General features: G+C 41.2%; 1 protein-coding gene across 6 annotated transcripts in view; it reads right to left on the bottom strand.

Annotated features, from left to right (window-relative positions):
- The window catches only part of CASKIN2 (CASK interacting protein 2), a 109,175-nt gene that overhangs the window by 4,799 nt on the left and 80,484 nt on the right, over positions 1-23,892 (bottom strand). For 2 of the 6 annotated variants that reach the window (XM_026667428.2, XM_087955815.1), the window contains 9 exons: positions 22,733-22,850; positions 19,262-19,383; positions 12,791-12,869; positions 11,673-11,755; positions 10,504-10,614; positions 10,186-10,287; positions 9,662-9,800; positions 2,170-4,314; positions 984-1,314 (listed from right to left, as the gene is read on the bottom strand). In XM_026667428.2, the coding sequence (XP_026523213.2) occupies positions 984-1,314; positions 2,170-4,314; positions 9,662-9,800; positions 10,186-10,287; positions 10,504-10,614; positions 11,673-11,755; positions 12,791-12,869; positions 19,262-19,383; positions 22,733-22,850 (3,230 nt within the window). Of the gene's footprint in view, positions 1-983; positions 1,315-2,169; positions 4,315-9,661; positions 9,801-10,185; positions 10,288-10,503; positions 10,615-11,672; positions 11,756-12,790; positions 12,870-19,261; positions 19,384-20,385; positions 20,584-22,732; positions 22,851-23,892 lie in introns of all 6 variants that reach the window. The other 4 variants (XM_087955816.1, XM_087955813.1, XM_026667429.2 and 1 more) reach the window with 4 other exon arrangements.

The raw sequence follows: 23,892 nt of genomic DNA, 5'->3' as shown, positions 1-23,892 counted from the left end.
ATAAAAAAATAAAGTTCTTCTCTCTCTCTCTCTCTCTTGCACATGCGCGCGCACACACACACACACACACTTTATTTTTTTCAAATGATGGGTAGTCTTGGTGGTTAGATATGGCTACAAAACTAAATCCTGACAAAGTAAAGAAAATGCTGGTTAGTTATCCCACTGCTTCAGAGTGGTGATTCTTCCTTTAATAAAAGCTATATTTCCCCTTTTAAAACAGATACAGGAATTGCCTCCAAAACTCTTTCTCTGAGAATAGGTAATGAAGTTTTATCATTAATAAAAGGTCATTTATTAGCTGCATCTTTTACATAAGCTGGACTACTTTTTCTAGGTCTGTCATGCTGATCTATGCATTTAAACTCCGAAGAAAACTATGGCAATGTACTTTACAATAAGACTGGTCTAAAGGTGACTTGGAAATTCTGTCAATACAGATTAATGCTACCTGTCAATAGCAGAGGCTGGTAAAGAGGAACATAACCAGCTGACTTTTTGGCAACAACTTCCAAGCTTGTTATAAGAGACTATCTCTCTCTTGCGCCCACATGTGCCCAGCTGCTGCATAGGTTTTGCTCGCTTTGAAGTCTGAGCAAGGATAGGCTATCACAATTACAACAGGGTGCAAAAACATGTGGTTTTGAAGAAATGATCTACGTAGCTTGTTCCAATTTAGAAGATTCTGTGGCCCTTTCATGTTGCTACGTGGTAGCAGTGGGGGAAGAGAAATTTGGCCGTAGCACCATAGCTTGGGAGAAATGGGAGAGCCATTAAAGACAAAATGGTGTATATGTAATTTCATACAAACCTACAGCTGAACTTGAAAAAAAACCCAGAACACATTTGGTCCTAATGAATTGGAGCATGATGTCTGCGCATAAGTGCTCTTTATAACAAATGGAGCAACTGTATCCTGCTTTTGGATATCTACCCCAATGCCGTTCAAAGATGCCTCAATTCAAAGCCTTCTTTCTAATCACCTGTCTGCTTCCTCTGCAATGATCTCCTTTTCGGCAGCCTCAAGGGTGGATGCCAACGATGAACTGGTTTGTTCCAGGCGCTGCTGAGTCTGTATCACATCTGGACACATGGTTGGAGGCCTTGGCGGAAGGGGCACCCCAAAATTGAAAGCAGGCTTATTGCTGAGACCCAGTTTCATGGGATAGGGACTGGAGACTTCTGGCACCATTTCAGGGGTTGCTCTGGAGGGACCTGTGTGGTGTGAGTTTGCCAAGACTTGCTGATAGATGGTTTTGGGTCCTGAAAATACCAGCTTGGTAGAAGCAATGGATGTTGGCATGGATGTCGTGTCTGAAATAACAACAATAACAACAACAACAACAACAATAATCTAGTGCTTAGTGTCCTCTCTGATGCAGAAGAGTCTGCAGAGTGTCCCACTGAGTTTGGGCAATAAGGTGCAGCAATGACAGGTGACTATATTTTCACAGAAACAGCAAAAAGTAGTTGGGTTCCCATAGCTCAGTAAGCCAAATCCCTTTTTCAGATTGAAGGGTCAGGCTCTCTAGACCAGGTGTAGTTTCTATAAAGAAGTGGGCCAGACCAGGACAAAAAATATCTAAACTAGATTTAATGTTATATATATTTAAATTTATCAAATATAATTAAGTAAAGTTAACAGTGTTTCCCAATAATAATTTCTCCATCAGAGAAGAGCAACTAAGATGCTCAAAGGCCTGGAGACCAAAACAACGGTTGCAGGATTTGGGTTTGGCTAGTCTAGAGAAAAGAAGAATTGGGGGTGACATGATAGCAGTATTCCAATATTTGAGGGGCTACCACAAAGAAGAGGGGATCAAATTACCCTACAAAGCACCAGCAGGCGGGACAAGAAACAACAGATGGAAACTAATCAAGGAGAGAAGCAACCTGGAATTAAAGGAGAAACTTCCTCACAGTGAGGACAATTAACCAGTGGAACAGCTTGCCTTCGGACATTGTGGGTGCTCCATCACTGGAGGTTTTTAAGGGACCGGACAGCCACTTGTCTGAAATGATATAGGGTCTGCTGCTTGAGCAGGGAGCTGGACTAGAAGACCTCCAAGGTCCCTTCCAGTTCTATTCTATTTTTCTTATGCTAATGTTAAAAAAAAAATAGTCGTTATTGCCAACGTTCCCAATCCAGCATCAAAACCCACAACCTACCTGTTACCGTGGCCGGTATTCTTAGCTGAGCTGATCCTCCATGTCTCTCGCTGTGCAGGGGCCCTGGATTGGCTGGTTTCAAAGAGACGGGAAGCTTGCTAATCCCCTTCTCCAAGGACAGGATGCTTTTCTCTATCTCAACTATTTGGAATGCCATGTGGTCGTCCTCCAGTGGGCCTGTGGTAGGGAGCGGTTCCATCATGTGCAGCGAAGGCCCACTGATGCTTACCGCCTGGGCCTGGGCATACTGTGGGGCGGTGGTCATGCCTGGGCTTGGAGCGGCCGTGCCAAATGCCTTCAGCACATTTTGGAGAGGTTCCCTCTCTTTGCACCGGGGCCGCCTCTTGACCGTGTCAGATTCTGTGAGATTGAATTCCAACATCGGGGCTTCTTTTGTTGGATCCCCTTGAGACTCTTTTCCACTGGACTGAGCAAGAACAGAGTCTGAGTCTGGAGTTGCTGTGGCATTGGTTTTGAGCTGCCCCAAAGGCTTTGGTCGCTGTTTGATGGTTAGGTTGCCTTCTTCTGCAAAGGGGATGCACTCACTGGAGCTGTTTTGGGAAGAACAAGGGGATTTGGCACAATGATCCTTCTCAACTGGACCCTCTTCCTCAGTGTCTGATCGGATATCTTCACGGTTATGCTGCAAAGCCTCTGTCATGGTAACTGCCGATTCACTGAATGTTCGTCTCCTGGGACCGTTGCCTTCCAAGACCTGGCTTCTACCGTTCAGTGTATTGGTGTTACCAAGGCCTCCTTGAACTGAATTGTGGAGGCCACCTTTCTTGGTACCTTCCTGACCACAACTGGGGGCCTGGGAAGACTGAAGTGGCTGAGCTGGGCTCCCATCATAGACTGGCCTGTCGAGCTTAGCAGCTGTGTTTTTCCCCAGACAAGCTCTGTCATTAGTATTATCCCCTTCGTCCTTGGACGGCGAGGATCCATTCTGTGTCGGTTGGCCTTGTTCAAACTCTGCATCAACTGCTAAAGGGCTGGAGACCGAACTGAGGCGTTTAGGAGGAGGAGGAGGAGGGCCTTTCTTCCGGGCCCGGATAGCAAAAGACTGACTGCGCAAGACTTTAGCTTCTGAAGGTGGCTGTGTCCGTGAAACCTGACTGCGCCCGGGTCGCCTAGTTAGGGTAGCATAAGAGCTCACTGAACTGCTGGCTGGCTCTTCCTCATCAGGTTCCCCATCTGACAACGCATAGCGGTTTAAGCTTTGTGAGCGTTTCTTGTGCTTAAAGCCCTCACCATTTTGGCGTTCAGGCCTAGGCTTTGGAGGTAACTGAGGTGGCTCTGTAGGGCTGCAGTGGGAATGGAGATAGGAAAAAGCTTTCTGGGCAGTTGATTGGAGGGCAGTCCTCTGGACTGACAAGTGGGTAGATGCCTTGGCCTGCTCAGGCATGGAAGGTGGAGGAGCTGACTGGGCCTTCAGTGATATGTGAGGATACATGAAGACATACGGGGCTGTTCCCTTGCTGGCAGCATGGGGCAATGTGCAGGGGGAAGGGACTGGTAGGGGGCTTGATGGCTCTGGTGAAGCACTTGGTCTCTGGAAGTGATCCATCCCCTCGGGCAGATTTCTCTCCCTCAGGGGACTTCCCACACAACTGCTAGAATAGCCATTGATTCCATCTGGTCCATTGAGCAATGGAATGAATTTCCCATAGTGGTCTGGGCTGGGCCGACCCTGGGTGGTGGCAGAGTTCTCCGCAGGATGGGGCTGGGTGAAAGAATGCCCTCCACTGCTCCCACTGCTCCCTTCGCCACTACCCAAACTCTCCTGAGAATGGCTAGAGGACGTGCTTTGGGACAGCATGTTCTCCTGGGAATGTCCTGATCCTCTGGATCGTGCACCAATGCTCTCTTGACTCCGTGACATGCCTTGGGTACTCTTGATGGTCAATGTCTCTTGGCAGCTGTTGGACATGGCTGTCTGGAGCTCATGGCTCAGCTCACTGTCCTGAAAAGTGGTCATTTTGGGGGTGAGAGGAGAATGGCATTCCCCATTCTCCACAGTCTCAATGGTGACTATTTCCAAGGTACCAGGGATCTTGCGCCTAAGAGTGCTGACTTCAGCCTGGCTCTGACTCTTACAAAGATCCGTCAACCTCTTGACAGCCAGCATGATCTTCTTTTGGTGGCCTGCATGTCATACAAGAAAAACAAACTCAGCAGTTGTATGGGAGCCTTTTCTTTCAATTTCCAAGTTCCCTACTTGTGGAATGTATATTAATTTAAGTCATTTCGTACATAAATGAGCCTTATTACAGAGAGCAGATGAACAGGTGAATAGTACATAGGTACAGTACCACCTTTGTTAAGAATCAATGTGTACAATGATTAGAGCATTGCCACTCAGCCATGATTGTTTGGTAGCTTTCAACCAGTCGCTATGGCACAACAATCATTCCAGACTAAGGAAGAGGAAAAAATGGAATTCACATGACTCATTCCCAAACCACAAATACGTTAGACCTGAGGTTAATGAAGGGGCTAACAGAGGGTAATGTAGTTGGATGTAGTAGTAAGAATAGAGGATGGCCTTGAAAGGACAAAAGGAAGGTCCATTGCCAAGGAAATGATCAAATCAACAAGGCTTGAGCCCAGACTAAGCAAGTGGTTTACAAAAACACTTGAAGATAAAGTGAGGAGGAAGGGAAGCACAATCAGACTTCAAGATTCTGTGACTGTGGCTGTTCTAATAAAAGCTTTAAGTCTAAATGGGAGCGGGCCTTTGGTCTACCTCATAGGGCGGATATTGGGAAGACATTTCCTATTCTAGGCAAGAAACTAATGTCACTGATTATAGGATAGCCCCATGCCCCTTGTTTAATTCAGTTCCTAACCTTGGAATTTCAACCTGTCAGTTATAATATACATAATTTAATGTTAACAGTAGCACAGACAGATTTCATAAGGAAAAGGTGACTTTTGATAATGTGGAAAGCAACTTTAAAACTGCTCAGCTCAGAGCAGTGGCTCCATCTTCAGTTATCAATAATACCAAGCAGATTAACTGAAAATGACTTTGAGCAATTCCAGATTCTGATGTGTGCCCTGCTTGCTCTGTTGTCAAGATAATGTTGAAAGCAGTTCCAAATTCTGCTTCTTGAATTGGAAATACTATACAAACTTTTAATTAGTAAGTATCCAAAGTTTTAATTCTGAGAAAGAATTCATAGCCCACAACTATAGCTTTTAAGTTGAGAAATTGTGCAGTTTTTTTTAGCATTTGATTAGAAGAGGTTTGTTAAAGCAGAGATGAACCAAGGAGTTCAATGGACCCAGAATTGATGGGGTCAAATGTTTGGGGCAAATGTTTTAGATAAATATTATGATTCCATCTTTACTGTAGCTTTGAAAGTAAGGCCTTAACTGAACCCAGAATTGGCCCATTCTATCCTCAGAAACATCTAAGCTTATTTCAGAGCTGCAATCAGAAAAGGTCTTGATTTGCCTGGAATCGTTGCAATCTATTTAAGTGGTCACTAGAAGTCATAAACAACTTGATGGCAGCTAATCAATCAAGAATAGTTGAAGCCTGTACCTACAGCTATCTGTATTAATGTAGTTCAACTTCAGGTGCATGTTGTCTCCTTGCTCCTATTTAATTTTTATATAAATCTGTTGGCTATACAAACTTCTCTAACCCAGAACATCTCCCTAAGTTGGCCATGGACCTCTTTATTAAAATGTACAGTATACTGACAATGTTCATCATTAAATTGAATCATTATTAAATTTGGGAGCACGAAGGACAATTGGCCCATTGTGTAAGAGAACAGCTGACCTTGATTTTTAAAAAAAAATCTAGGAAAATTTGGGAACAAAAACATAGATGGCCATTTGATGGGAATGTGCTAGAACTTGGAAAATGAAGTAAGTTCTGAGAATAAGTATCTGGCAAGCTACAAGAAACTACAGGTCAGCAGTAGTCCTTAGAGATATGTCCATGTAGTAGCTTTCCAGCAATGTGGAATTGGTTTTTTACTGCTTTCTTCTGCAATATTCAGTTTCCTGTAGCCTACAACCTTGGGATTTCCTGGTTCAGGGCTGTTTAGTTTTTTATGAGCGACCAAAATTAACAACCGGCTGTGCAGTTAATGCATTGAACCCTAAGAGACTTTACTGTTCAATATATCACCCCTTCTCGTTGCCTGAAAGCTTACTGAGCATTCTGCAGCATTCACTAAGCTCAAGGCACTTCTTTTCTGGAGTCCAAAAGGACCTTTCTAAGCAGAGCAGCCTGGAAGAAGCCATTTTAGCTGAGCAGCCAAGACCCCTTTTTCCTGCATCATCTGTTTAAACATCATCTGTTTAAATTACCCTCTTTAGTGCCTCAAGGGTATTAATTGCATTTACACAACACAAATGATCCAGCAGTCACCTCCACTGCTCATTCATCCATTGCTGGATACCAGCAGTATACAACTTGGAATGAATGGGTTAACTTTTATTTATCCATTTATATGCCACCTCAATCACTCCAATAATTCTACTCTGCCTTTCATCTCTTTGATCCTCATGCATTTGTCTCCTCCCCTCCTTTTTATGACAATTAAAACAACAGTAATAATATTCTTTTGCCAGAGTGAGAAAAATAATGTGTGTGGCCATCTCCTATTTCATTTCATTCTTTGCCTCAGTGCAACGATGGGCACGTGAAAGCCAGAACAGCCCTAGAAACAGAATGTCCCTATTTTGGCCCTATTTTGTAGGGATTTCAACAATTATTCAGGCAATGTAGAACCTCTGACTAGAAAAAGTTCCTTTAATGGAATTAAATTAATTGGCAGAGTAAACTAAGCCATTTTTCCTACCCCTATAACCCAGTTAAGTGTGTTAAGTGTGTTATGTGAGTAGGCCTATGGCATTGTTTTTTGGTTTTTTTTAAATCCATGACTAGAGAATGGGGCTCCAGTTCTTGACATTCTCTATAAGCCAGTGGGGGAAGCTGAGTGAAGCAGTGGGAAGGGTGAAACCAGAGCAACTGTTTTAGGTGGGTCAGAGGTGGGTCATTTGTTTTTTAAAAGGGGACCTCATCAACAGCTATTTGTCATGTACACCCAATTACGTATATGTTTGGCTGTTTGGGGATGAAGCCAGTTGGCATATTTAGATTATGCTTATGATCATGGACAAGCAAGGCTGTCTTCATTGAAAACAGGATTCTCTCTACTCTGGGAATTTGGTGCAGTGCCAAAAATTACACTAATTCCTGCCTCCAAAGAATAGAGGCAAGCTTTCTCCCCTATTCTTTTTCTTCCGCATTGTAAAATATGGCTTTGGTAAGGAGCCAGCCAAAGGTTGACGGAGTGGCTGAGCTGTCTAACTCATCAAATCAGGCCATGACAGAAGGCAGGGAAGAAACATGTACAGGAATAGTTAAATACGATGGTATCGTGTTCCATGGAGGCACTATAAGGATTGTTCTTGTTATAAGGATGGTTTAGATCAGTGTTTCTTAAAGTGTAGTCCTAAGACCTCTGCCCACCCCTAAGCTCCTCTCAAAGGTCCATGAAATCAAAATTATTTGCCAGCCTGTGTTGAAAATGAATATAATATTAAAATTCCATCAAGCAATCATTGATAGTGAATGCATCGATTTTAATTTTAATATGATAAATATCAATTAATATAATCCATACAAACAAAAGCTCTTTTGGGGTCCTCCTCCATCATTTTTAAAAGTGGGAAAGGATCCTGAGAGAAGAAAGCTTAAGAAGCACTGAAGTAGTTGTAACAGTTCTGAGACATGCATCAAGCTCGGCCTCTATGAAACTGGAGAAGGCCGTTTCCTAGACCAAAGTAGAAAAGATGAAACATGGCCGCTCTGACAGAAGGAAGAATGGGCAGGAAGCGTTCCTATAAAGCACGACAATCAGCCCCTGAGGAAATGAACACCTAAGCATTTTTGTGTGGGTCTCTGTGTGTGTCCTTCACAATTGATGCTCTCTAGTGATCAAGTGGACTTTTAATTTTTTGTATTGATCTATTTTAAAGATTGGGACGTTATTATATCTAAGCTTATTTTGTTGCAAATTAATTACCAGGAGGAAGAATGCTAAAGAAATTAGCTACCTAACAAAATAATTGCTGATCAAGATGCGGAATTTGCTTTGATGCTTCCAATTGTTGATGTCCAATTACACCATACCATCCCTTAGAGCTGTCACAACTGCCCTTGAGTTGCCCCGTGTGGCCCAGGGACAGGAATGAAAGTTTCCTGATTCTTAATCAGAGTTGCTGGGATAATGGCAGTGACTCATTGCTAGAAGGGGGGCATATTAAAGCCTCCCTCCCTAGTAATACCTGAAGGCAAAAGGAAAATGTATTGTATATATAGGTGCAAAGCGTTCCACAACCAACAATGTAACCTATTATTCCAAATATTTTCCTTAAGATACCACAAGATTCTGCTCTATTAAAACAAGAGACAGCCACTGTCCATGAGAATTTAGGATACCATAGTGCTTAGCAAAGGTTTTGCAATGTCTCCTGCTCTTGCTGCATCCATCTCTCAGCTACAAAGTCACAGTGCACAGAACAGAACTGTGGATACAGTCTAGGAGGCTGCTTCCTTTTTGGGACTGTCCTTGGCAAGCTTTGCCGAGTCTGTCACTGTGCAAAAATGAAGACTGCATCCTGGCCTAGGTCCAATGTTCTCTCACGGCTACATATCACAGAGTGAACTGGAGTCAGCCAACAAAATTTGTGGAAACTGTCGATCTATCAGAATAAGGAAATACTTTCTTAGGATTCCATGGAATCTCAGGAGCAAGTTTAAATCAAATAAGGCTTTGGAGTGTAAAAGCTTTTGTGAGGTTCTGCATTATGCTTAGTTGCTTATTAACTATGACTATCATTCATGGATTCACTTTAGGCCAAAAGCAAGTAAACAGACACCATCAAGATACTTTAGATTTCAACTCTCTTCATGCCAAGTTAGTTACCAAAGCCTGGGAGTACTGGTAGTGCAGTGATTAGAATGCAGTATTGCAGGCTATCTCTGCCCACAGCCAGGAGTTTGATCCTGATCAGTTCAAGGTTGACTCAGCCTTCCATCTTTCCAAGGTCAGTAAAATGAGGACCCAGTTTTTTGGAGGCAATAGGCTGACATGTGTAAACTGCTCAGAGAATGCTGTAAAGCACTATGGAGCGGTATATAAGTCTAAGTACTGTTGCTATTTTTAATTGCTAACAAATTTTCTAAGGTTCTTATCCTTGCCTGTACGTACCACAGTCACCATAATACTCTTCTAAATTCTAATGGATAGCCAACGATACAGACTGGCTAGATTTTCCATTCCAAGTGAATTAAAAAGTTCTGAGAGATGAATCACTGAAACACGATCAAGCTGAGGTGTAGTGAATACTATGTTATGGATCCAATTTCCCCACCCTTACAGGAACAGTCTTGTTAGTTACATACAATCAAAAATTCCCAAACCCCCAGTGGTTTTGCCTCTGGCTTTTGATTTCCTCTCACCAAGCTTGTTGATGCCAATCTCTTGCAAATCCTCCCAAGTCAGATCGGTCACAATGTTGATGGAGTCATAACCGTTGCTCACCAACTTTTTGTGGTACTGTGGTAGACCAATAGCACTCAACCATTCCATCAAGTCATCCTAGAAAATAATACAATCACACTGAGTTTCATTAGAAATCACTCTGTTTTTCTTCAAGCCTGTACAACTTTGGAGAGTTAGGAAGCTAAATGGAGAGTGCAGCTTATTGAGTTTGCCTTTGCAAATACTCTATGATATCTCCATGAAAAGGATGCAATACCCTGGCGAAAAGAGTGGGAATAGAAAAATGTTGCAGAGGCAACTTCATTTTATGCAGAAGATGGTTAACGATATGGTGACGTTAAATAATTATTAGATTACAATATGCCTCACAGACACTCTATAGCATTTTTGGGGGTGGGGTGGAGGCTGGGAGTGTATGCTTTCAGATAGGAAATAGTTGATCACGGGCTTCTTGTAGATCTCGGTTAGTTGCCATACTCACAGGAATGTAATTTGGGAGCCAGTCAGCAATGCTGAGCTGTCCAATCTCTGTCGAAATTTTCTTCCTGTGGCCTGGTTTAGTCACCCCAATTGCTGTGAGATCCTGGAACAAAGAGCCCAGGTATATATCTATCACAAACCAAATGCATTTAATATAATCTACAATAGAGAGCTGCGCATCTATTCAACATGTGTGCAGCAGTATCTCTTTTGGGAAAATGGACAGATTCTTATACACCCAAAATGATAATTGTGTGGAGAAACTAAAAGACACTTTCCCACCTTTGCCTGGTCTTCTAATTTTTTAATTTCTTTTTACCTCTGGAGTCATGCGGCTGATTGTTGGCACATCATAACCTGCATTCAGGAAGTTGGCTGTATAACACTCCAGCTGGAATTCACTTAGCCAATTGTAAATAGCTGCAGCATCCTACAAAAAAAGGAAGAAAGAAAAGTCCCCTTTGGAAAAGACCACAATGATCCTTACATTTGTATTGTCCTTTGGTTATTCTACCAAAACATTAATAGTGTGCTTGACTACGTGTATAAAAAAAAACAAGAACAGTCAAGCAGCAGGGCATTAGGTCACATATCTCCAATTTACCAAATGGGTGGGGATGATAGGAGTTTTAGTTGACATTAGATTACCTATTTTGGCTGTAATTTAAGCCCCACTTTTTCTGAGTGATGGGCCACTCATTAAGCTCCGGGCAGGGCGTCTATTTGAAAGTAGCAGATTTTCAGCACTTGTGCCAGCTTGGATTTAATGTGCATCGGCATGCTTGGCATGCACTTATTTAATGGGTGTAATATAATTTTCTCTTGATAAAGTGAAAAGATATGAACTAATTGTTATTCTTTGGAAAGCCCTTGTAAATGGTCTTCATGTGCACTTTCCAAATCAAGACCAGAGTACAGAAAGTGCAATTTTAATAGTTTCAAATTTACTGATTTATTTCCAGCTATTAATAATATGGTTTCTTGGAAAGATCTCAGCAAATCTAAGGAGTAATTTTATTATGTAATTCCTTTGTTTACCGCTGCACTCAATATAAATGTTATTAGCAACACTTTCTTGGGAAGAGCGATCTCTGGCCTTGCACAACTCTTTATAGTAGCCATAGAAACTTCTGCTTTCCTTGGCGTTCTACTCTCTCTATTCTGTTAGCAATACCATAAAAAGAGATCTTGCCTGGGAAGGTTTCTAGACATACTAGATCCATTAATACAGCATGCCACTTTGCCAACACAACTCCAGAAAAGATGAAACACACAGTAGTCTTAACATACTTGCAGCCCCAGCATTGCATTTCTTGCTCCTCTACCTTGCACTACCGTATTACTCCCCTGCATCCTTTCAATTCTTCTGTCCATTTTCTAATTCCAGGCAGGAGTGGCACCAGGTGATTTTTTAAAAAAATCTTGAGGAACCCCTGATATCAACATTTTTAAGGGTTGTCTGTTCTTTGAACAAAGAACTTTCAATACCTTCCCTTCCAGGAGCTGCTCTGGGCGTAGATATTGGTGGGAGAAGATCCTGTCATTGGAAAAATTCTGATGCATTTGTGTCCCTGCAAAGAATCAAAGCAAAAATCAGAGCAGGCAATGGAGCCTTGGAAGAATGAATTCAGGACACAGTCATGCAAAAAGGCCCATTTGTTTTAATAGGGAACGAAAGAGAATTAGAAATCCTTACACTGTGATGGTGGCACTTTCTGCATTTACACCCATGGAATTCACCAATAGGGAATGTACACTTTATTTACATTTCTGTCCTGAAATTTTTTTTATTTAAAAACCGTTATTTTCTCAAAAGCTACCAGCAGCTTCTTGGGGGGGAGTAGGGGAGTACAATCAAACAGTATATTCAATTTCATTTTAAGCAATTTATTGTTTTAAAGTCAATTCTCACATGCTCTTGAATTTCAATTTTTCATGGCGCATACCAAAGACTTTCAGGTATAGATTTTCATGGACATATGGAGCAGCCTTCTGCACCATACCTTTCAGAAGTCTGGGGCTTCTCCTGTCATAGTTTCCAGCCAATATGGCCAATGGGAAATCTGGGAGTTGTAATCCAACTCATTTAGAGGTTATCAAGCTGGGAAAAGCTGTTGTATAAAAGCAGCATTTGACACTGCAGGGCAGATAGCAAGAGCCTTGCTCTAAGACTACATAGTAGACATATTCTCCAAAGCACCTGAAGGCAGGACAAGAAGCAATGGATGGAAACTAATGAAGGAGAGAAGCAACCTAGAACTAAGCAGAAATTTCCTGACAGTGAGAACAATTAACCAGTGGAACCACTTGCCTCCAGAAGTTGTGAATGCTCCAACACTGGAAGTTTTAAAGAAAAGATTCAACAACCATTTGTCTGAAATGGTACAGGGTTTCTTGCCTGACCAGGGGGTTGGACTAAAAGACCTTCAATAACTCTGCTATTCTGTTTAGGAATTAATAGCATGACATGCAAGCATGCCAACCAGCTGAACCTTCACCTCATGCAAAGCTTGTATTTGTTGCCATTAAGAAAGAGGCTCTGTTTGTCCTTTCCACCTCTGTGACATCTATTCCTCTTGTCTCAAGATGACAATGTCTCCACTTACCTAAGGAGCTGGTCTGACCATTGTGGGAATTTGAACTCAGGACATGTTGCTGCAGATCCTCCCCACCAGGCAAAAGTGGCTGCAAACACAAGAGTGAAGAGATCAGTCAGTCATCAGTTTGCCAGACACAGGATTTCCCACACACACACCCCTCGTACAGCATCAGCAAAGTCATACTTACAACTGGGCAATGAATTAGCTGTTCTTTTATTTTCTCCCCTGTAGATCAGCAACACTGATCTATGGTAACTCTATTTCATTTTCAAAGCCCAGGTGGGAAAAGAAAGGGAATTGGAATGCAAACCTTCACCCATTCATCTCCAAAGACCAAGACTGCTGTCTCCTCATACCCAGTTTGTTACATCAGAACAAAACACAACACTGCTTTATGTAAAGGGGTTCGCACGGTTATTTCTTGGGAATTTTTTCAGATACAGTGGCCCTGTCCTGGCTGTCACAGAACACCCAGTTACATCTCTAAATAACAAAGAAGAACATCCTTCCCCAACCAGACGCTTTCTGATATATTCAGGCAATTGCTATCTGAAGAAGAGAACCAACATAATACTGTTAGGGTTTGAGGATTAACCCCTAGAAGAGTATTGCAGCAGTAGTCAAACCAAGAAGCCAAAGGAGAGCGGAAGGGCCCCAGAGTATACACACACTGAACACAAACACTGTTTGTAGTTTAAATAGTTTTTAATCCAGTTAGAGTTTAAGCATTGTCATTCAGTCCATTAAGTCATTCACAGTATTTCCATCCAGTAAGACTCACTAGTATAGTCCAAGTTAAGAGTCCTTGCAATATCTTTATCAGCCGATAAAGATATCTTCTCCTCCTCCGGTTTCACTCTCCAGAGAAACAAACGCTGGATATTCAGTAGACTTACGCAGTAAATCAGCAAACAGTAGCAAACAATAACAGTTCAGTCACAGGCACTCACAGTCAGTAATCACAGTTAGTCACAGTAAGACACAGTTAGTCGCAGCAGCACACAGTAACAGCAACTCACAGTTACAGGCAGTCAGACACAGTAACAGCCAGCTTCTAATGCTTCCTTATATTGTAACTTCTAACCGCACCCTTAATCGGCTAATTGCCTGCTGCATTGTGCTTAAAGTGATAAGCACTTAAACCATGATATCTAAGTTTTATATATTTATTCACCCAAACCATATTTGGTATCAATGTTATACCTAACATACTCCCCTTTTGGGTGAAATAAATATATAATACCTTTACAATCTTATCCCATATTTTTCACAACTCTCCTGGTGCTTACTGGCACCTTGGGCTTTAGTAAAATTATCAGCTAAATTGTCCTCCGACATACAGTACTCTAGCTGAATCATCTTACTTCTTACAGATTGTCTCACGTTTAGGTATCTTAGATCTGTATGCTTGCTCCTTGTTTTTACTCCAATATTTGTGGCCATTTGAATTGCTGCCTGATTATCTTCATGTATAATTATAGGATAATCTACAGTTATACCTATATCAATTAACATTTGTTTATACATTATTAACTCTGTACATAACAATGATAAACAGGAGAATTCTGCCTCCATAGTAGACAAACTTATATGCTGTTGTCTAATTGACTTCCAGCCTATTAATGTCTTACCCAGCATTATGGCTGTTCCTGAAGTCGACTTTCTAGTGTCTCTTTCTGATGCAAAGCTAGCATCTGCATAAGCACTCAAAATTAAATCACCCTTTGGTTCTAAATACAATGAATAATTCATTGTCTTTTAAGATATCTTAATATCCTCTTAGCTGCTATCCAGTGTCTTTCACATGGTGCAGAATTGAATCTAGCCAACTGATTCACACAGTACGATATATCTGGTCTAGACCAATTACTAATATAACTTAAACTACCAATTAAAGATTGATAAATCACCTTATCAAACTCAGGACTTTGTACATCAGTGTTGCTAAACTCCTGACTCATTGGAGTCTTAGCCGGCTTACAAAGCTCCATCTTGTAATCATTTAGTAATTTGCTTATCTTATCTTCCTGAGATATCTTAAAACCTTTCCGTGTTTTCTTTATATTCAAACCGAGATACTTCTTTATCTCCCTAATTGCTTGATCTTTATTCTCTTTCCTAATGATGCTATTATTTTATTTGCTTCATCATTAGTTTCAGTTATCAATGCAATATCATCTGTGAATAGTAATAATAATGATACTTTCCCATTTGTCTCCCTTTTAAACAGACATGGATCGGCTAAACCAGCTTTAAATCCTATATTGTCTAGTACCTTTACAATATACTGGTTCCATTCATAGCCTGATTGTTTTAGACCATAGAGACTTTTCTTTAACAACCAACAATCATTATTATTCTTATTTTCACTTTTAATACCAACAGGTTTTTCATATAAATAATATGTTTTAATGGGGCGTGCAAGTAAGCAGTTTCCACATCTAAATGGTTAACTATATAGTTTTTACTAGCTGCCCACACTAAAGCTGCCCTCAAGGTTGCTGCCTTAAGACTAGGTGCAAACACCTCATCGTAGTCATTGGCATTCTGCCTAAAACCTTGGGCTACTAACCTTGCCTTATGGATTAAATTACCATCTTTATCTGTTTTTACCTTAAATATCCATTTGCAGCCAATGGATTTCTTTCCTACAGGTAATTTGGCATTTTCATACACCTTCATATCACTTTAATGAATTCAGTTCCTTATTCATTGCTGCATACCATTTTTCTTTTTCCTTATTAGGATACTTTTTAATTTCTTCTACAGAATTAGGAACTTGATTAATCTGGCACACTGTGTTAGCCTGGTACCTATCAGGCGGTCTAGATATACGTGTAGTTCTTCTGGGAATTACAGGGCTTACAGGAGGACTTTGTTGAACTACTACCTGTTCATCTTCCTCATCCTGTTCAGCTATTGAATCTGTTTCTTCCTTTATGGGCACTATCTCATCCTGTATTTTTGTCTTTACTTTATTTTTAAAGTTACAGGGATAACTAATGGGATTTCTATAGGATTCAATAATTACATCTTTATTGGCATCCTGTTCTAATTTCTCCCATCCTTCATGTTCTAGAAATTGGGCACTAGCACTACATAACACTTTAGATGTGCCTTTCTCCCAAAATCTATATGCCCTATGGTTTGCCTGATAACCAACAAAGAAAAATCTTTTAGCTCTATGTTGCCCTTTTTTTCTGAGTTGTGCAGGAATATGCACCCATGCTGGTGCACCAAATGTGTGCAGGTAACTTAGATCAGGTTTCCTGCCATGCCATCTGGTAAATGGTATTTCACCTGTTGTTGTATTAACAACGTTGTTCAATATGTTATTAGCACACATTGTAGCCTCCCCCACAAAGAATCAGGTAACCCAGAATCATTTAACATTGTTCTAACCATTGCCTGTAGTGTTTGGCCTCTTCTTTCAATAAAAGCATTATGTTCTGGCCTGTATGGAGCAGACTTCTTATGCTCTATTCCAGATATCTTAAGTCTGTTCTGGAATTTGTTATTAACAAATTCCGTGCCATTATCTGTCACCAGGGTTATCAGTTGACGTTTAGACTTTCTTTCAGCAAACCTAAGCCAATTGAAAAATGTTGATATGTTTCAGTTTTGCTTTTCATTAAATAGCAAAACCCATATCTAGAATAATGATCCATAATGCTCAGTATATATCTAGCACCCCCATACTGGGTTTCTTTGGACCTATTATGTCTGCAAATACTACTTCTAAAGGTTCTTTTGTTTTGAAACCATTTAGCCTATTTGCAGGCAATACCTTGCTCTTATCTTCACAGCAAACATTACAACGTAAATATTTATCACAAGGTTTTAACCTTATTCCTTCAGATAACTCAACTGTACGTTTTAGCATTTTAAAATTTACATGCCCCAAACGCCTATGCAATAAATGGATACATTCATCATGAGGCTTTATATTATTAAATACAGTTTGAGCCTCCCCTTTCTTACTATTATCTAAGACATATAATGTTCCATTTAAAGCTGCAGTTACCCTTTTGTTATCTTTTTCAATTATGCAATTATTATCCTTAAAAGTAATTACATAACCTAATTTATCTAATACCCTTACTGAAAGCAAATTAAACTTTAGTTGCGGTACATACAACATTTTTATATCCTGGTTTATGTACGGACAACGTGCAAAACCTTGACCTTTCGCTTTCAGGTTCCAGCCATTAGCAAGAGATATATGTTGAGAACTTGTAGACATTTTTTAAATTTTGTCTTATCTCTTGTGATGCAGTGGGATGCGCCACTGTCAACCACCCATAAATTATTCTTCACATCAGAGTTGGTAAACATGGCTAGTTCAAATGCTTTCTTTGGCTTTTTTACATTCTGGCTTTTTCTCTTTTTGCAGAACCTTGCCAAATGTCCTCTGCCTCCACAATTAAAACACTTTTTAATTGTGTATGCTGTCGAAGATAAATTCTCTTCTTCCAGGTGCTTTACTTTGCTTTGCTGGTTTCTTTCAAGCTTTGAAGATAATTTCTCTTCTTTCTTATCTTCTCTCAGCTCATCACGCTCACACCTTCTTCTGGCTTCTTCTAGTAGCCTGCCTGTAATCTCGGTTAATGAGAGGCTTTCTTTTAGCAATACTTCCAACGAAGTCACATAGTCATCATAGCTTTGATCTAATGAAGATAATATTATGTAGACTTGTTGCAGTTCATTAAATATAAGCTCTTTTTCTTGCAATTCTTGAAAAATGCTCTTCATACAGTTTAAATGAACTAACATATCTCCATTCCTCTGAAGATGCGTTCGAAAAAGCTTCCGTGTAAGATTTATATGTGCTCCTACACTGTCCCGAACATAAATCTTCCTGAGGTTCTCCCAGCAGTTTGCAGCATTTTCTTCTCCACGAATATGGACAAGCTGCTGATCACAGAGAGTCAGTCCTATGATGCATAAAAGCCTGCTCATTTTTCTGTTTAAAGTCTTGTAACTTTTCTTTATCATCATCATTAGCAGGATCCCATCTACTCACATCTGGTGGGTTTGCTATAATGTCCCACAAACCTTCTCTGCGTAGAAGTAAACTACATTTCATTGACCATGAAACATAGTTTGTTCCATCCAGCCTGGATATCATGGACAGTTGTGACAAATTTACTTGTGCCATTACTCTTCAGATATTTTGACTATTTTAAACTAATTAAAACAGTTTGTTTTTACAGTAATGTGCAACTCACACCAACTCTCTCTGCTATATCCTGGTTAGTTAGACTATGCTGCTGGGCCCATAACCAATGTTAGGGTTTGAGGATTAACCCCTAGAAGAGTATTGCAGCAGTAGTCAAACCAAGAAGCCAAAGGAGAGCGGAAGGGCCCCAGAGTATACACACACTGAACACAAACACTGTTTGTAGTTTAAATAGTTTTTAATCCAGTTAGAGTTTAAGCATTGTCATTCAGTCCATTAAGTCATTCACAGTATTTCCATCCAGTAAGACTCACTAGTATAGTCCAAGTTAAGAGTCCTTGCAATATCTTTATCAGCCGATAAAGATATCTTCTCCTCCTCCGGTTTCACTCTCCAGAGAAACAAACGCTGGATATTCAGTAGACTTACGCAGTAAATCAGCAAACAGTAGCAAACAATAACAGTTCAGTCACAGGCACTCACAGTCAGTAATCACAGTTAGTCACAGTAAGACACAGTTAGTCGCAGCAGCACACAGTAACAGCAACTCACAGTTACAGGCAGTCAGACACAGTAACAAGTGTTATTATATTTTCCTTAGTGGGGCGTAATCTGATTGAGAAGGACCTGGAACCTGAACAGAAATACAGCCTCTAGGGAAAGAGCTACACTCAACAGCTCTCTCACTCAACAGTGCTTAAATCAAACTCAGAGCTCTTATTGTCCGGCAAAGATCTAAAAGAAAACTGCAGCTCAATTTTTTTTGTTAAATGGGAAAATACTCCTACATCTCATCTAGCTTGGCCATAAAAATCACATTATCTCTCACAATTGATTTCTTTTTAGTTTTTTGTCGTAACCACCTTGCTCATTACCCATACAACTTGAGCAAAAGCCCCAAGTGAGATATGAGAATGGCTTTCACCTGGGTGGAAATACATGATCGCAATGTCATGACCTGGTCCCCAGGGCCCTGCTAATATCAGGGCCCGGAAGCAGCTCTCCTGATGGCCTATAATCATTCCCTAAAAGGTTGCTGGAACTATGGCAATCAGTGAAGATCACCATAAATTCCATTCTTAAAACTGTCAAGGCCTTTCCTTGGGATTTGGCTTCAATGTCTTCGAATTCTGTTATGCCTCTGCTGTGTTGGATGCTTTCTGCTCGTGAATCTGATGAATCTTATCCCTTTGAAATCAACTTCAGACAGATAAGCACTGGTATTGGGGGAATATGAACTGAAGACCACAGAATAAAAGATTCTCATGCCATTGCACAAAAAAATACGATTTCCTTACTTTTACATTCTCAATGAGGATTCCCATGAATTGTCCATTGGTGCCCTCAGTACTTTGGCCGCTACCAGCACTTCGGATACTGCCAATACTGCCTTCGCTGCCCACACTGTTTCGATCACCTGCTGGACAGGAGGGGAGAAATTTCAAATGGCATTTTGTAGAGAGCAAAAGGAGGGAGACAAGGCTTTTCTTCCATAAGAAAGAAAATGTTAGGTGAAAAAAAAAGCAATTGGTAGTAGCCAGTTCCATAGCCCTGCAGGCTTTGTCACGAAGCACAACATTAAAACCCCAGTTTCTAATTAGAATTAGAAATGCCAGTTTTCGGGAAGAGATTAGTTGGCAAGCAATGAAGGAATGTAGTTATGTGACACTTTCCTTACATCAGCCTGCACTTATTCTGATTTGGACTACAAATCCACCATACCAGGTTATTTGAGGGAATACGCAATAACGAACAAAGCAGGCAAGTAGAGCAAACATGCTTGGCTCTGCTGATTTTGAAGGGATGCCTAGGAATGCCAAAGTTGCACGTGCAGATGGAAGGAGAGAAAAGTGTGACATTCTATTAGATGTCTGTAGTAGACATGGGTGGCACAGCCATCAGAATTCTGCCCTGATGATTAAAACTGCCTTTAAAATAAAAGGAAGAAGAAGCAAACAAATATACCTTTAGGTGGGGTTACCAGGTAGACTTGGAAGTGTCCACAGATGTCTACTACAAACGTAGCAGCATAGTGTTGTAGTGCAAGAATGGGCAAAGTGTATTCCTGCAACGGTTGCTGAACTGCAACCCTCAGCAACCCTTGCCATTGGCTAAGGTAGCATTCGGCAATATTTGGAGCACAGAGGCACACATTCTCCACCTTTTGAACAAAGACAGAGGCCCCAACAGTGCTACACATGCACACGTACACCCGTGCATAAATCAGTCGAGGACAAGTGGGTATGCGTGAGGGAGGACATGTCTCCAAAGCTAAATACTCCATTGATAAGTATCATAAACCAGACATCTCCCTTCTCCTTGCTGCTTTTCTCCCTGGCCTGTGCTCTCCTATGCTGCAGTCAGGCAGCCCGACTGCTAGGAAGGCTTGCCCAGCCCAGCCCAGCCCAGCTGTACCCCTGACCTGGGCTCTCAAGTGCTGGAGCTGTCCTAGTCAGGGTGAGGTGGCCCCAACCTGGAGGGAGGCTGAGGGGTGCCTGTGGCGGAGAGGCATCGGTATGCAGTTGTAGCCCACCAGGAGGGGTGGCTGTGGCAACCTGCGGTCCCTTTGCATGGCTCTGGCACGGATGTGTGGACACCGTGCGGGAAAGAGTCAGGCCCGCACGTAGAGACAAAACATGCGTGTCAGAACAGAGCGCATGTAAAGGTAAGGCAGTGGCAGTTGGACTGGGTGTCTGCATGGCCAATAACTTTCCCAGCGGGGCACTCTGTGCAGGACTACACCGCATGGACCCAGGGGCTGTTTTAGAGGGCAACTTTGGTACTCACGGAATACATACGTTCATCTAAAAGTTTAAAGTAGATTATTTATCCATTACCTAGATGCTTCCAGAATGCTTCTTTTACAAATAGTTTCAGCAGCATCATCTAATAATGGATGTTAACGACAGACTCAGGTCCCTTGCACAGGTAGTCCTTGACTACGGGCCATTTGTTCAGCGACTGCAAAATTGCAGTGCTGCTGAACGAAGGGTGGTTCTATGACAGGTCCTTGGAATACAGGTCATCTCAGCACTCCTGTGATCATGGGATCGTGATCCGGGCACTAGGCAAATGGTTTGCCCTTATGATTGGCTGCAGTGCCCTGCGATCACATGAGTATCTTTTGCTACCTTCCCTGCTGAACTTCCCCCAGCCAGTCAATGGGAAAGCCAGCAGGAAAGGTTGGGGCAAGTTGTTGAGGTAAAATCTCCCCCACTTGTGTGCATCCTCCTCCGGCATCCTGTTCCTGTGCCAGCCAGTCTTATAATCTCTACACCGTCCCAGGCTTGTGCCATGCGCTCTTGCGCACCCTTCCCAACCCATGTCGCACCCCACATACCTTTCCTGGCCAGTCACACCTCTGTGTACCCTCCTTGACCCACACCATGCCTCTTGTGCACACTCCCTAACCCGTATGTTCACATACCCACCCTGATCCCGACTGCAACCCCACCACACACACATATCCCACCCCCCACCATTCTGCATACCCTTCCCATCCTGTACAGTTCTTGGGCATCTTTCTTGATCTGTGCTGCACTCCTGCACACACTTTCTGATCCCCCCCATGCACTCTTTCTGATGCACGCCATCCCCTCACCCCTCCTTAGCAGCCTGTATCACACCCTTTCTGCCCTGCCCTGCGCCTCTTGCACACCCCTTCTGTACTCTCCCTGAGGGTGACTTTCGTGCACCCTCCCCAATCTTCACCACCTCTCCCCCCCAACATTGGCCACACCTTTCCTACAAACCTATGCACCCCTCACGAAAATAAAGAGATTTTGCAGGGTTTTGCATTTAAAACCTCCAATATTTTTTTTCTATTAGAAGCAATAATACAATAGTAGAATTTATATCATTTATTTTTTTAATAATTGTCTGCAAACTTTCATTTCTTAAGAACATGGAACAAATTTAAAATATGAATATTTTACTTCACTTAGATATTTAAAAACAGTCTAAAACAACACGAGTGGAATGAGACAAATAGCTAAATTACCTTTAAGACTATTTGCATCTCTGCAAGTTTCCTTTTGATAAATGATAGTTTGCATTTATCTCTGGATAATGCCATATTTCATTTTTGGGGGAGATTTTGACGGGTGTCTTTTATCAGTCCAAAACTGTTGTGCAATTATTTCTACTTTCTTACTTTATTGGACTCTCAATGTTAAAAAAAAAGTAAAAGGGATGAAAAATCCAGGACAAGTACGAATGGAATATATGAAGCAGAATGACTAACAATATAAGCTTTGTTTGTAGGGTCCCATGGAAATACAGGAAATTGAAGTCTTAAATATCTGGAAGATATCTAGTTCTCTATCCCCTTATTTAGTATGTATATATGTATGCATGTATGCATTTATTTAGTTATTAAACTTATATGACCACCCATTTCACATGAAGTGACTCTGTCCAAGGCATAAATGAGCCTTTTCATGTTGAAAAGTGGTACGGAATGGGGGTCAGAAGGAAGGGAGGGAAGGTAAGCCTCATACAAAGCGTATGCTGAACTTGTTCTGAACAACTATGGCTTTCAATTAGCAACTAAAGGCAGAGCAAGTATTGCCATGAGTAACTATGATTGGAATAGGAAGCTTTGATTATTATTATTTTTTAAACAAAAGGAATTGATGAAGCCATGAAAAAATAGTATAAAAGGGATGTCCTGGAACACGGAATCATAAAATGTCTCCAGCCTTTTTCTCTACCCACCAGTCACATCATTGGACTCTCATGAAACCTTCCCTTTATAACCCTAGGCCAACCTGTCCGCTTGCTGATTACTTCTACAATGGATGGAGGAAAGTAGCCAACTCGGTCAGTGCCCTTCTGAGTATCGTGGATATGGCCCTTCCACCGCCCATCTGCATGCTGCTCCAGGACCTGGCCAAAGAAAGGAAAAGAATTCCCATCAGCAGGCGGAAAAGGCAAGAAGTCTAATCTCCCGCTTCCTGTAAGCCAAATTTTCTAAGGGTTTCACGTTGCATAGTGTCGGATATAAGCATGGGAGAAACAGCTGTGATTCAAAGCTAACCTTTCCTATGAACTTGCTGTTTGTCTCTATTTATAAAAGGAGAGAAAGTGCAGGGAGTCCTCTACTTACAATGGTTCATTTAGTGACCGTTTGAAGTTACAACGCCACTGACTTATGATTATTTTTCAAACTTATGACCATTACAGCATTCCCGTGATCAAAATTCAGATGCTTGGCAACTGACTCGTATTTTAGGATAGTTGTAATGTCCCAGGGTTATGTGTGTTCCTGTTTTGCGACCTTCTGACAAGCAAAATCAATGGGGAAGCCAGATTCACTTAACAATCATGTCGCTAACTTAACAACTGTCATCCCCACTTAACAACTGTGGCAAAAAAAAAAGCCATGTGCTAATAGGCGGCAATATAAATTTCCAAACAAACAAATGAACAAATAACTGTCTCACTTAACAACAGAAATGTTGGGCTCAATTGTGATCGTAAGTCGATGACTATCTGTATAGTGGTCTAGAACTGTAAGGATTAAAAAAAATGATGTGTGTGTGAGAGAGGAGAGGGGAGAGATTCTTTCATTTTATTTTTACCTCATTTATGCATTCTTAACACTTGAAAGATAGGTAGATAAAAACAGAATACAATGGAATCAAAACTAAAGAAATGCTTCATTAGGATTAAACCAAACTTGTCTTGGTCTAAAGGCTAAACATTTCCTTTAAAAAAACATGAAAGCTAAGCTTGTTACCTGCACCTAAAACTGAGATTCTTCACTTTGTACCTCTGCAAAAGTTGTGCCACGCACACAAAATATTATACTACAAACTCTATTATTTAATGAACCGTTCTTTTTGTACATTCTTCTTTTTTTTTGTTGGCATTTAAACACACTGCCAAGTGAGATCCAAATACAATAATACTTTCCCCCATCTTTTAA

The sequence above is a fragment of the Notechis scutatus genome, chromosome 2, assembly GCF_049901735.1.
Source record: "Notechis scutatus isolate UNSWTSFEM ecotype Mainland chromosome 2, rNotScu1.2, whole genome shotgun sequence".
NCBI classification, from domain to species: domain Eukaryota; kingdom Metazoa; phylum Chordata; class Lepidosauria; order Squamata; family Elapidae; genus Notechis; species Notechis scutatus.
The sequence above is the reverse complement of the archived record's forward strand: the minus strand, read 5'-3'. Positions and strand labels throughout refer to the sequence as shown.